The sequence below is a fragment of the Bison bison genome, unplaced genomic scaffold (genome assembly GCF_000754665.1).
Source record: "Bison bison bison isolate TAMUID 2011002044 unplaced genomic scaffold, Bison_UMD1.0 scf7180017864236, whole genome shotgun sequence".
Classification (NCBI taxonomy): domain Eukaryota; kingdom Metazoa; phylum Chordata; class Mammalia; order Artiodactyla; family Bovidae; genus Bison; species Bison bison.
In genome coordinates this window covers 7,603,007-7,615,543 of record NW_011494808.1, presented here as the reverse complement: position 1 = coordinate 7,615,543, position 12,537 = coordinate 7,603,007, and the positions used below count along the sequence as shown (strand labels likewise).

Below are 12,537 nucleotides of genomic sequence, written 5' to 3'. Positions count from 1 at the left end.
AGGGGGAGACGGTGGCCCCCCGCTCCCAGGGCAGGTCAGGGGGAACGCGGCCGGTGGGGGGCGCTCCCGAGGCAGGTCAGGGGGGGAGACGGTCTGCTCGCCAGGCACCCTGCTCCTTTGTAGTTTTCACCAGGAATGTGATTTCTCTGTTTCAGATTTTAACTTGGAGAAAGCCTTGTTTTGTCTTCTGATTATAAGAATAATACAGGTTCTTTGAGAAATTAGACAGTGTCAATACTAAGATGAAAATAAGGGGTGATAATATCACCACCAAAAAAGAGCACCATTAACATTAGGGATCTCTCTCGCCATTTACCCGCCAATCCATTTGTCCCTTTGCTTGCCTGTGGGTATATAGTACTGAAGGAAGGGGAAGGGCAGAGTGTGAAAGAAGATGGGCCTTCTTATTTATGTTTATACATGAGGATATACAAGCAACACAGAAATACCTGCATCTTAAAATGATATTGTTCTACTTGATGATAATGTTCATATCAAATTTAAATCTTTGTCACTTAGAAAACGACTATTGTTATTTTTAAAGCAGGAAAATAAAATCCAGTAATGGTGGGAGGGTATAAAATGGAAAGTCTCTTTATTCTCTTGCTAGCCTATTCTTCAGGCTTATTCTGATGATTGCTGATCCAACTCGAAATACTATCCTTATGCCTTTTTATCTAGTAGATGTAACGGATCAATGATAGCTCCAGCTGGTAAAGAATCCGCCTGCAATGCAGGAGACCCTGGTTTGATTCCTGGGTTGGGAAGATCCCCTGGAGAAGGGAAAGACAACACACTCCAATATTCTGTATAGTCCATTGGGTTGCAAAGAGTCGGACACGACTGAGCGTCTTTGACTTTTCAGCTGATAAATGAAAGCACCCTCTCATTTTTCCCTCTCAGTTTTTATGTTTGTTTTCTCCCCCCGGTTACTTTAGTTATTTAATGACTGTGATGTGCCCCCCACTCTGCTCCTTCGCTTGTCTGTGACCCTCAGGAGTTCGGCTCGTGCATCCCCACGTCCAGGGAGGCGCATCCCACTTTTTCTGCAGCCTGACTTCTTTGGTCCTAGCGTTTCTTATGTGTTGTCAAGAATGAAAACGTTTACATCCTGTTCTAGAGATGTGACTGTCTTCCGTGCTTTATCAGTTGATTCTAAAAACTGAACAGGAAAGCATCCGTATTTAAGTGTCATGATTATGGGGATAGTACTCACAGTGTTCCCTCAGTGGGGCTGCAAGGGTAACAAGGCAACTTAGACTCACTCTCCCCCAAACCTGTGCTTCCTGACGGGACGTTCAGGTGTCAGGTAACAGATGGATTGTCTTTCCGTATCTTCTGCTAACCGCTTAGAATTAGCAACAGTACGGTTTGCTTTATATTCAAAATAGCTTTTGTTTTTCTTGGAATCTACCCTTGCCTTCTGGTTTTTGCTTTGTTTTGGTTGTTGTCAGATGACGTGCTGGTTAACGGTCTCGTTTTGTAATTTTGTCTTCACAACAGACCCTGCCTGTGAGCTAGGACGTGCTGTCTTCAGTTACACAGGCGAGGAGGTTGAGGAACGGCACAGGTGGGGGCTTAAATAATTTGTCTGAGGTCACATTTTAATAATCAGCTGATCAGGCGTGTGCACCCCTACCAGTCTGGCTTCAGAAGCCTTCCCTCTGTACTGCTTGTTAACAGAACAGCTCTAGCTGTTCAGAGAGAAGTCTCAAACTTACTTGCCTGAGTGATGGGGAGGATCTTGATACCGTGAGGAGAAGAGCAGTTGCACCTGGAAGGCTAGTTCTGTTTCAGGCTGTGTGGAAGGGCAGAATCCCTCCCAGGTGGAGGTCAGACTGGCCTGCGGGTGTCAGGCTGTGCTCGTCGGGGTGCAGTGTCAGTTGTCCCCACGTGGTGCTGGTAGAGGGGATTTCACGTCCATCTATAGGCGGACAGTCAAGGAGTTCTCGAGAAATGGTGAAGGACGCGGAAAGCTGTGTCCCGACCAGCAGTACAGCTCGTGGTGCACCGTCTGGAAGATGAGTTTCCGTTTCAGTCTGTGCCTCTAGTGTCGCGGTTGCTAGGGGATTGTTTATGATCAGCTGGGTTTGTAGTTAGGTCCTCTGGCCTCGAAATCATGAAACTGTGGTTTTTTATGATTAACATTCTTAGGTACAGTGGAGGGAGTTGAATAGAGAGGCATGGGCCACTGAAAGTCAGGATAATCACTGGGGATCAACCCCATATAAAACTCACTCAAATGTCCTTTTCCACGCACTGTTTGGTACTGGTACTACTGCCATGTAGATGTTTTGTTTGGGGATCGTTCTCATTTTTTCCCAGTTGTTGTTGTAAATTACAGATGATGTAGTGTAAACCAGCTCCTTTCTTCTGTCAGAACGCCAGCTCTCTAAATATGAGGACTTGCAGTGTGTCACGGTCACTGCGTATTCCCCAGCACCATACAGGTAACCTGGAGAAGGCAGTGGCAGCCACTCCAGTATTCTTGCCTGGAAAATCCCCATGGACAGAGGAGCCTGGCGGGCTCCGGTCTGTGGGTCGCAAGAGTTGGACACGGCTGAGCAACTACGCACACATATACCGGTAACCACACTCATTCAAGTGTTTGGTGAATGAATTAATGAATTGCAAGACCGTTAAAGAAAACAATTGCTTGACCATTAAAGGCAAGGGAGGGTCTTGGAAGCATTATTACAAAGCTTTAAGTAGTTTTCCAGAGATGATCCTGTGATTGTATGGCCAAAGTCTGGTGTCGAGAGGAGATCTTTTGTCCATCTTACAGTTTTGTGTGAAAAGTTGATTTCCCTCCCTGCCACCCCCAAGCAGTAGTCAGCATTCAGTTTGTTTCTGTTTCTTTAATAATTAGCACAGTTGTAGCAATAATCCAAATTTTATTAAATGTAATATGAAACTGTTTTCATCATTTTTTTCCTGCATCGAGTTAATCAGCCTCCCATCCTTTACTATTAAATTTTAGTCCTTGTTTTGAGTGTTCCCATTCCAAGTAGCCTTTTTCAGCTACCAGTCACAATGGAAGACCTCCCTGATTTCCTTGTTAAAAAAATGAAACAAGGGTGTAAATGGCCAGAGAATTTTGTTTCCTTGAAGAAGTTTTTTCTTGCTAATTACAACCCCCTTTTCTTGGAGCCATTGAATATTTCTTGTGTACGACTGTCTCCTGTTGTAAAGGGAAGAAATAGCCCTTGCTGATGAGAAAAGCCCATGGTTTGGTTCTTTTAAAGGTAGTTTCCTTTATTGCTGATTTATATTAAATCACTAACTTATTAACATTTTTGTATGATGAATTTAATAAACACAGTATGCTAAATGAAAGTAAATACAGCTATTAATAGGGAGTTGGTGATGGACGGGGAGGCCTGGCGTGCTGCAGTCCATGGGGTCGCAAAGAGTCAGACACGACTGAGCAACTGAACTGAGCTGAACAGATAATAAAGTTGTGTGCTATGTTAGATAACTACTACTGCATAACAAGTTACCCAGAGATTCCGGGGCTTAAAAACGCGTCCATTTATTCTCTCTCAGTTTCTGAGGGTTGGGCTATGGGTGCGCTCAGCTCAGGGTTTCTGAGGAGGTAGTGTTCAAGCTGTCGGCTGTCCATATGAAGGCTTCGCTCAGGCAAGATTGCCCTCCAGGCTTATTCACGTGGTGGTTGGCAGGACTCGGTTCTTTGTGAGTTGTCCCACTGGGTGTCTTGGTTGCTGTCTGCTGGAGACAGCCCTCAGTTCCTGAGCACTTGGGCCACATCTTGGGGCACCTCACATGGCATCTGGCTTTCCTCAGAGCGAGCAGTGGGACTGTCTGAGGTGGAAGCCATGGTTTTTCCTGTGATACTGCATTCAGTCGTGAGTCTGGCCCACTCACGGGGAGAGGGGTCCACGCGTGGGTCCCGGGTGCCTGCCGCCCGTGGTAACAGGCACATGTGGAGTGTTCCGTATGGGGTGAAAATACACTTCCAAACCACACGACTCCTCTCGTTTTGCTCATTAGAAGCAGTTGAAATTAGGTGGTATCGTATTTAAAAAATCAGAACCTCTAGATTTTTGTGAGCAAAGATACCTAAGCGGTACAAAGAATTTTAATTTCTCAGGTGTACTATGTGGTACGTATTTTATAATATGATTAATAGCTACAAACATTTGCCATTGGGCTTTAAAAAACCCTGTCAGGTATCTTTTGCCTTTGTTCCCATGTGTAAAACTTTGGTTTGAGCTCATTAATGAGACTGACAAGTACGAGTTATGACTGTTATGGTTAGTAACACTGTCGTCTCCTCTCCCTCTGCTTCTGGCTCTCCGCAGATCGATCGGGGATAGAAAACGTCAACTCCGTGGAGGCTTTGCAGGAAACGCTCATCCGCGCGCTCAGGACCTTAATAATGAAAAACCACCCAAACGAGGCCTCTATTTTTACAAAACTTCTCCTAAAGTTGCCAGATCTTCGCTCTTTAAACAACATGCACTCTGAGGAGCTCCTGGCCTTTAAAGTTCACCCCTAAGGCCTTCGCTGACTTAGACACGAATCGACCCAGGCTAACTGGACATGTGCTGAAACGCTGATTTCTCTGTGCGCGCCGTCCACGGAGGTGGAGGAGACCTCGCGGCCGACGAGCCGCAGGCCGTTCCGCAGCCGCCGCCGGGTTTCCTCAGCCCTGGCTGGAGGCCGCGCGCCGTCCCGAGACCCGCCGGCTGTGCAGCACTTAACTGGAGAAGCTACACTGAATTACACTCACACTGAATGTTAGACTTGCTCATCTGCCAAAACCAAAAACCATTTTGATCTCCCTGTGACATAAATGTAATGCGTAACCACAAGGATCTGAGGGCCTGAAGGTACCCTCTGCGGTGGAAGTTCTGTCAGACGGAAGCTTGACTTCACCACGGGACTCTGCTCTGCCGGTTGAGGCCCCGCGAGTTAGGAGACCTCGGTGTGGGGGCCCCCGCCGTCGTGAGCGTGCGCGGGCCTGGGAGGCTCCCTGCTTGTGGAAAGGAGAGCCGATCCTTCCCCAGGCCCGCCCCACACGGCCTAACCACCGTCTGTAAAGCATCTTTACCTCTTGGGAGATAGGCACTATGTAAATACGGTAAAATTTTTGTTATAATTATTCATAATAATTATCTTTTTTTTTTTTTAACTTCTACTCTTTTCTGAGAAATCATTTCAGTCCACACCAATCTGCTATTCAGGGTTCCTGCGTAGGTGTGGGGTATCCTCTGGCACACACATGTTCAAAGATTATGGGTACATTAAGTACATAGCAGTGTACATAATATCCATGTGAATATAGTTATACATAAATATATCTCTTCACAATATTTTAAACTGTGAAGAACTTTATCATACAATAAACTTAAAACAAGAGGTGTCAAAAGACCCAGATTAGGTGCATTTTACCTGTTGATAACATAACCATTGCTTTAAATGTTTAGAGAGTAGAGGCTGAATTTATGCTCTATTTTTGTTTATTTAAGCAACACTTAAGTGCAACAGGCAGTTGAGTCCAGATTTTCAAAAAATAAGTATTTTAGAGTTCATCTCTAGTAAAATTTTTGGTTCAGGTACTGGTCATTTAAAAGTTCATTCAGATTCTTACCTTGTGCTAAAAAGATTTCATTGCTGCCACTTAATACACATGCTACAGCTTGATGATAAACATTTTGATTCTTTCTGGAGAACCAACGTTTAAGAAGACCGTTTCACATGTCGATGTGTGCCTGTGTGTGTGAATGCAGGTGTGCAAGTGTGTTCTGAAGCCACTTGTTTTGTTTTTTTTTTCCCCTAAATAACACTACAGGGATTTTGTCAAATTAGATTTCACCTATAATTTGAAAAATCATTTAGTGTGTGACCTGTAGGCTTAGGAACAGTCAGACATTTCATCCTTATTTCTGTTCTTGGGCTTTATTACATCTTACAGTTACAATCTTAGAAGGTAAGATTGGCCTTTTTATGGCAGTTGGAGAAAATCACCAGAAAGTTGAGGATCTTATGTATGTTTTTCTGTTGCCCTGGAAGATAGCAGCTAATTGGATTTTTTGGGTGAAGATTGCCTTCTGTATAATTTTTAGATTATATAAAATTACAAAAATGAAAAGGTCCCCTTTACTATCTCAGCCTGTTACTTTAATGACATGTGAGCAGAATGCCTTATTTTGTAACCTTGTTTAACTTGTTGCTACTAGGACTTGAATTTCTGTGGCACTAGTTAAGGAAGTTAAGAAAGAATTAAACCCTCTCTTTATTAAAGAGGAAAGGTGATGGTGATGTCTGTAGTACAATGTAAACCATAATTGTGATTTACCTTAAATAGGTATGACTTTTATGGGATATACAGTATAGTTTTTGTGAATTCTTCACATGATAGCATTATCTTTTTATAATTTTTTTCCGAAGATAAATGCATAGTTTTCTTCTATGGGAAATAGAAACAGCTTTTTGACGTAATACTGAGAACCTCAAAGATCATGTTGTTTCTTAATTTTTGCCTTTTGCATAAGCCTCTTTATAACATATACCTTTAAAGCAGTTACTAAGTCTTTAGGAATGTGTAACCAGAACTATGTTAGTATTGCTTATAAAACTTTAGTTAGGTTCAATATATACATGTATACATCTATATATAGGTATAGAGATTTGCATTTTGTCTTGTAAAATTTTATTTGAACAAATTCTTCCTGTAGGTAATGGGAAACAAATTTAATAGTTCATATGCCACTCTTAGCGTTTCTATATCTGAAAATAGCCCACGATTGAAACTTGTAATTCTAAAGTTAAACCAGCAGCCTACTACAAGCACATTCTTTGATTGAGTCATTGGTTATAAACTTACTATTGATAAAAGCGGAGAAGACAGCCAGTTTGGGGATCTTCTAAGTTGGTGGGATACTGTTGATTAACAATGTACTGTATGAATTAAGTGATGCTTTAACTCTGATTTTACATTTTAAAGTTAAGACATGGGCATTATGTCAGCAAACTTAAGGGCATTATGTCAGCAAGCTAAAACATTTTTTTCTTGTGCTTTTAACGTATCTCTTTACATGATCTGAGAGACGATTCAAGCCTTTAGAGAGAAATAGCTGAGGAAAAGGGGAAACATCTTCTTGGGATGAAGCTTTTCCTTATGGCGATGGTTTAATTGCAGATTCAAAAATCAGAAGGAAATTTCAGTGGATTAAGTGTATAGCTTCCATAAACACATTTCAAGAAATTACCATTGTAACTTGATAAGATACGATTTATTTTATGTAAACATCATTGCAAAGCAAGGAGTAGAAGCTCAGCTAGATTTATTACTGTGCACGAGAGTAAGTACCTATCTCAATTATTCTTTTTCTTTTCCAATATAAAGTTTGCTGAATGTACAAGAAGAGTTTATCACTTAGGGTATAGAATTTTTTAGGGGGTGGGAGGGGGGCTCTGTCAGGCAATTACCTAGAAACAAAGATTGTCTTGGTTTGATCTGAAATGTAAAACTTGAAGCTATTCTTGAACTAACATGGAAAAATAAAATGGCTATTGTTTCAAAAAAATGATAGAACTATATTGTTGACAAGATATGAATTAAGTTTATTTTCTACAAACTGTTATTGATGAAGACATGGATAATACGTTCATGTTTCTGAAAAGTAATCTGTACATGGCGGGAGGGAATAATAAATATTATTTCTAACCAGGTGTGATATTTGGTATTTTCCTATCTCGAGTTTTTTGTAAGACCATCTATAATTACCTTACTGCGTTCCCTTGAGCAGAGCAGGGTCTCTTTTATGTAGATCTCTGATTCAGCATGGGGTGGGTTGGGGGGGTATAAATATGTAGGACTTTTTAAAAAAGGAGACTTCAGAGTTTGTTTAGAGATTCCAGAAAAGACTGTTAGTTTTCTATGATGCCAGCTGAATGGAGGTTTGCTGTGTGAGATGAGGTGGTCTTCCTGGTTAGGGAATGTGGAGAGGCGGGTAGGGGACCTGGTGTAGACAGGGCTCGGCGGTGACCATGAACCGGGTCGGGAGCCTCTGCACGACCACCGCCTCCTCTCACCTTACAGGGTATGCAGCCGTGTGGGCCACTTAAACCAGCGTTTCCCGCAGTTGTTTCCAAGACCGGTGATATCCCCTACTTTGCTGTGAATGTTAGTTGATGTCAGGTGGGAGACATGGGCTCCTTGATGAAATGAATGTGGAAACACTGGGTTAACCAAGGTGACCGAGAGGCCTTCACGGCATTCGTGTTCTCTGATGAGCAGATGTGCGTGTGTCCTTTAAGGAAGGGTTTAGGAGGATGCAGCTTTTTTCCCACAAGTTCTCCACCAGATAAACACCACCCTCTCCACCCCGTTTTTTTCTGTGCTGAGCTCTTCTAAGGCTCTTTGGAAAGTATGCTTTCAGGAGAAAGTCCCTGGTAACCCACTTCAAGTTTTGATCAGGATGTTGATCATATTCTGTTGAGTATTGTACAAACTTATATCGGGTTTTGCCCCTTTTTTGCACAGGGTGAGAAACAATGAACTTGAAATAAATGTGTGGTTGATGGAAAGCAAAACAGATGGAAATCCTTGCAAGTTTTGGAAATACTGCTGCTGAGTAACTGAGTAAAAACAGCCAGTTCATGGATCTGGTGTTAGTTTTAACACTCACTCATGCATTGGAGAAGGAAATGGCAACCCACTCCAGTGTTCTTGCCTGGAGAATCTCAGGGATGGGGGAGCCTGGTGGGCTGCCGTCTGTGGGGTCGCACAGAGTCGGACATGACTGAAGCGACATAGCAGCAGCAGGCCTATTAAAACTTCTTACATTTGCTTTTCTTAATTCTTAGTCTGGGGGCTTCCCTGGTGGCTCAGACAGTAAAGAGTCTGCCTGCAATGCAGGAGACCCGGGTTCAATCCCTGAGTCAGGAAGATCCCTGGAGAAGGAAATGGCAACCCACTCCAGTATTCTTGCCTGGAGAATCCCATGGACAGAGGAGCCTGGCAGGATACAGTCCATGGGGTCGCAAAGAGTCAGACATGACTGAGTGACTTCACTTTCTTTCTTTCTAGAGTTGAGGAACAACTATGGCCTGTGTTCTAGGAGCCTTGTCAGAGTTGCCCTTCACAGTGTGAAAGTTGCTGGCCTCGGGGTGATTTTTAGACACCAGAGTAGTAGGCTCATTTAAAACAACACTTTGAATTGAGCGTGTGTAGGAGCCAATGGCACCCCACTCTAGTACTCTTGCCTGGAAAATCCCATGGACGGAGGAGCCTGGTGGGCTGCAATCCATGGGGTCACTAAGAGTCAGGCACGACTGAGCGACTTCACTTTCACTTTTCCCTTTCATGCATTGGAGAAGGAAATGGCAATCCACTCCAGTGTCCTTGCCTGGAGAATCCCAGGGACGGGGGAGCCTGGTGGGCTGCTGTCTCTGGGGTCACACAGAGTTGGACACGACTGAAGCGACTCAGCAGCAGCAGCAGCAGCAGCAGGAACCATGAGTGCAGGCTTGGAGGAAGCTCAGAGCCTCTCTAGAGTCCTTTATGTGGGGCACATTCCCCAGAAGGTGATCGTGCTCTCAGGATGAGCATTGCCCCTGCATTTTAACACACATAACCAAAGAGAGTGAGCCCAATGTTAAAGACTCCGGCACAAACCCAGGATAATTGTGTTCTAAGTCGCTTGTCCTGACTCTGTGACCCCATGGACTATAGCCCGCCAGGCTCCACTGTCCATGGGGTTCTCCAGGCAAGAATACTAGAGTGGGTTGCTTGCCCTCCTCCAGGGGATCTTCCTGACCCAGGGATTGAACCTGGGTTTCCTACGTTGCAGGCAAATTCTTCACTGCCTGAACCACCAGCGAAGCTGGCACACGGAACTGAATATGACCTTCTAAGGTGTCTGAGGTAAGCTGTTTTCTCATCTGCTGCTTCATTTTTCTCTGAACTCTTCTTATCCTTAACCTCAGCGGTTCCCCCCGCCCCATTACTTTGTTGCTTTGCTTGTACATTTTCATCTGTTTTTGCCTCCTACAAAAGATATTTCATTTCCTGTGCAGATTCTACAGTTAAACACAAGTAGGGTAGTTTCCAATCTGGAAAGCACCCGCACTTGCGTTCTGTCTTGATCATTTTTCTGTGTCCCCCCCCGGCCCCCCGCCCCCTACCATCGAAGTGGCTGCTCTTTTTCAAAGCTATTTTGTCGGACAGGATTTTTGAGGAATAAACTGATGGTTTACTTCCTCATTACTTACATTTACTGAACATCTGTGTCTCAGGATTTTTTATTTTTTAATGCAAAGTGAGGTTCCATGAAAATCCAGGGCACCAATCCTGACAGTGTTGTAAAGGCGTATGCCTGTGGAGCAGGTGGTCCCCAGTCACAGCAGCCAAGTCCTGCAGGGGCTGCTCTTGCCATGCTGTGCGGGGCCCAGCTCGGGGGCTCCTGAGGTCTGGTGTGACCTGGTCAGGGATTTAGCCACCTGGTTGGTAGAAACAACCATTATTAAAAATTAAGTTAGGTAAGTTTACAATTGAGTTATATTTGAAGGGGTAATACTTAAAGCTCATCTCTCCCTAATTATTTTAAACGTATTATTAATGCTTTATGTGTGTGTAAGTGCATGGTGGGAATCCTTTATGTCAGCGTGTTTCTGCACACCTTCCCATCTCCCTGCCAAGGGATTATCTATACCATGAAAATCTGCACATGCTCTGAATCAGGGCTTGATTTATTGTTTTGTTGATTTTATAGGCTTGAGAAAGTGATGGAGAAAATGTTAAGGATACAGATTAAACTTATAAGTGTCTCACGTCTGTTGCTGTTAACCATTGCAAATAGCATAGAAAAATGAAGAAATAGTCCAGTAGTTGAAAAGTATTACCTGGTTCAGCAAAGAAATTTCTCACATCATTGATAAACAAGACAAGTTCTGATGTCGTTTTTATTGTTTGTTTTATTGTATTGGAGGAGAGCATGGCAACCCACTCCACTATTCTTGCCTGGAGAATCCCATGTACAGTCCATGGGGTCGCAAAGAGTCGGACCTGACAGAAGTGATGGAGCATGGACACATTTATTGTATTAATATATTTAAAATGTCAGTCAGCATGCCAGAACTACATTTGTCAGTTGCAACTTTGGCAAAAATAAAGGCATGCATTCTGTGGGAACTGTATATATGGAGTTAACAGTAAAGAGGATCGTACACTTTGTATACTGTGCACTATATAGCCTTTCAGTAAGAACAGTAGATGCACACTCATATGTATGATACTCCTCCTCAGGGAGCCAGCTGTTAAACACTCCCAGCACACCACTATTACTTAACCCCAAGAGGTAATTCTGTTTTTCTAGATGAAGAAACCTAGGCTCAGAGTTTAAGTAACTTATTCACGTTTGCACAGCTACTGAGTGGAGAGTCGGATTGCAAAACCCAGATGTCTGGGCCTTGGAGTCTGCTCTCAGGTGTTCTGTGGGAGAGAGAGGCCGGGGCTGGGGTCCCCTCCTTGCAGAGTGGTTTTTAGTAAGTCTGCTTGGCTCTGTGCAGATGTGGGCTGTTGAGAGGAGCTAAAGGGGAAGCTCTTAGGCAAGGAGTGAAAACCTAATAGTCTAATGTCATCCCCTCAACCCTTCAGTAAAACGTTCTCTCTTCTGTAAAAGGACAGAGTGGTTGCGAGACTAAATGAAAGGTAGTAAAATCTTGCTGCCAACAGTGAAACCTATTCAGACATGAGGTCACTGCCCGTGAGCAGAAGGAGGAGAGAGGGGTTGGTCCCAGGGGAGGAGGCCTGGGGGGCTCTCTGGGGCTCAGCCTGGGGGTGGGTCTCTCAGAAGCCCTCGGGCTGGAGTGAGGAGAAGGGGACTGAGCGGTAGCTCCTGATTTACGCCTCCTCAGCTGGAAACTGCGCTGTCAGGAAGGACTGACCCGGCGGGGACCTCCGCCTTCGCACACGGCCGATTCCTGTAACTTCCCCAGGAGCATCTGAAGCAAGGGCCAGAGGATGACCAGGTCCGTGTCCTGTCACCTGCCCCTCAGGGAGGGGCCTTAGGCTTCCGGTCGGTGCTGGCCTTGCCCAGGGTGGACTTCGACCTCAGAGGCTGCGGTCGTCGGCTTCTTGACGGTACAGGCAACTTCCATGTCCTGAAAGGGAAGCATTCCGTGTCTTAGTTTCGAATGTTCTCAGCGTTTACTGAGGTTGGAGGTTGGAGGACACCTTTCTCCTCACAGTTCGGCTCTTGGAGGAGACGAGGCCGTCGACCCCTGTGCCCTCCAGCGTCGCCTCCAGGGCTGACCTTTGTGATGGTCTGCAAACAACACAGAAGAGCCGCCCGAGTGGCGACTGCTGGGGCGGCTGGGCAGAGGCCGCCGCCGCAGGGGGGCGCCCGGCTGACTGCGCCCTGCCGGCCGGCCTGCCGCTGCCTTTCGCTCCAAGTCACCTCTCGGGGCTTGGGGACAGAAGTGTGCAGGGCCTGGGGGTTGTGTCAAGGAGCTTCATTCCCCCGAGGTTCCAGTGAAGCCGGAGGAGGGCCCAGGGTGGGAGAGACG

At 44.9% G+C, this 12,537-nt stretch overlaps 1 protein-coding gene across 1 annotated transcript in view; it reads left to right on the top strand.

Moving 5' to 3' along the window:
• The window catches only part of NR1D2 (nuclear receptor subfamily 1, group D, member 2), a 21,372-nt gene extending 13,674 nt beyond the window's left edge, over window positions 1-7,698 (top strand). The window contains exon 8 of the mRNA XM_010846433.1: window positions 4,323-7,698. Coding sequence (XP_010844735.1) covers window positions 4,323-4,519 — 197 coding nt within the window. The 3' untranslated portion in view covers window positions 4,520-7,698. The remainder of the gene's footprint in view (window positions 1-4,322) is intronic.
• The last annotated feature ends 4,839 nt before the right edge of the window (window positions 7,699-12,537 follow it).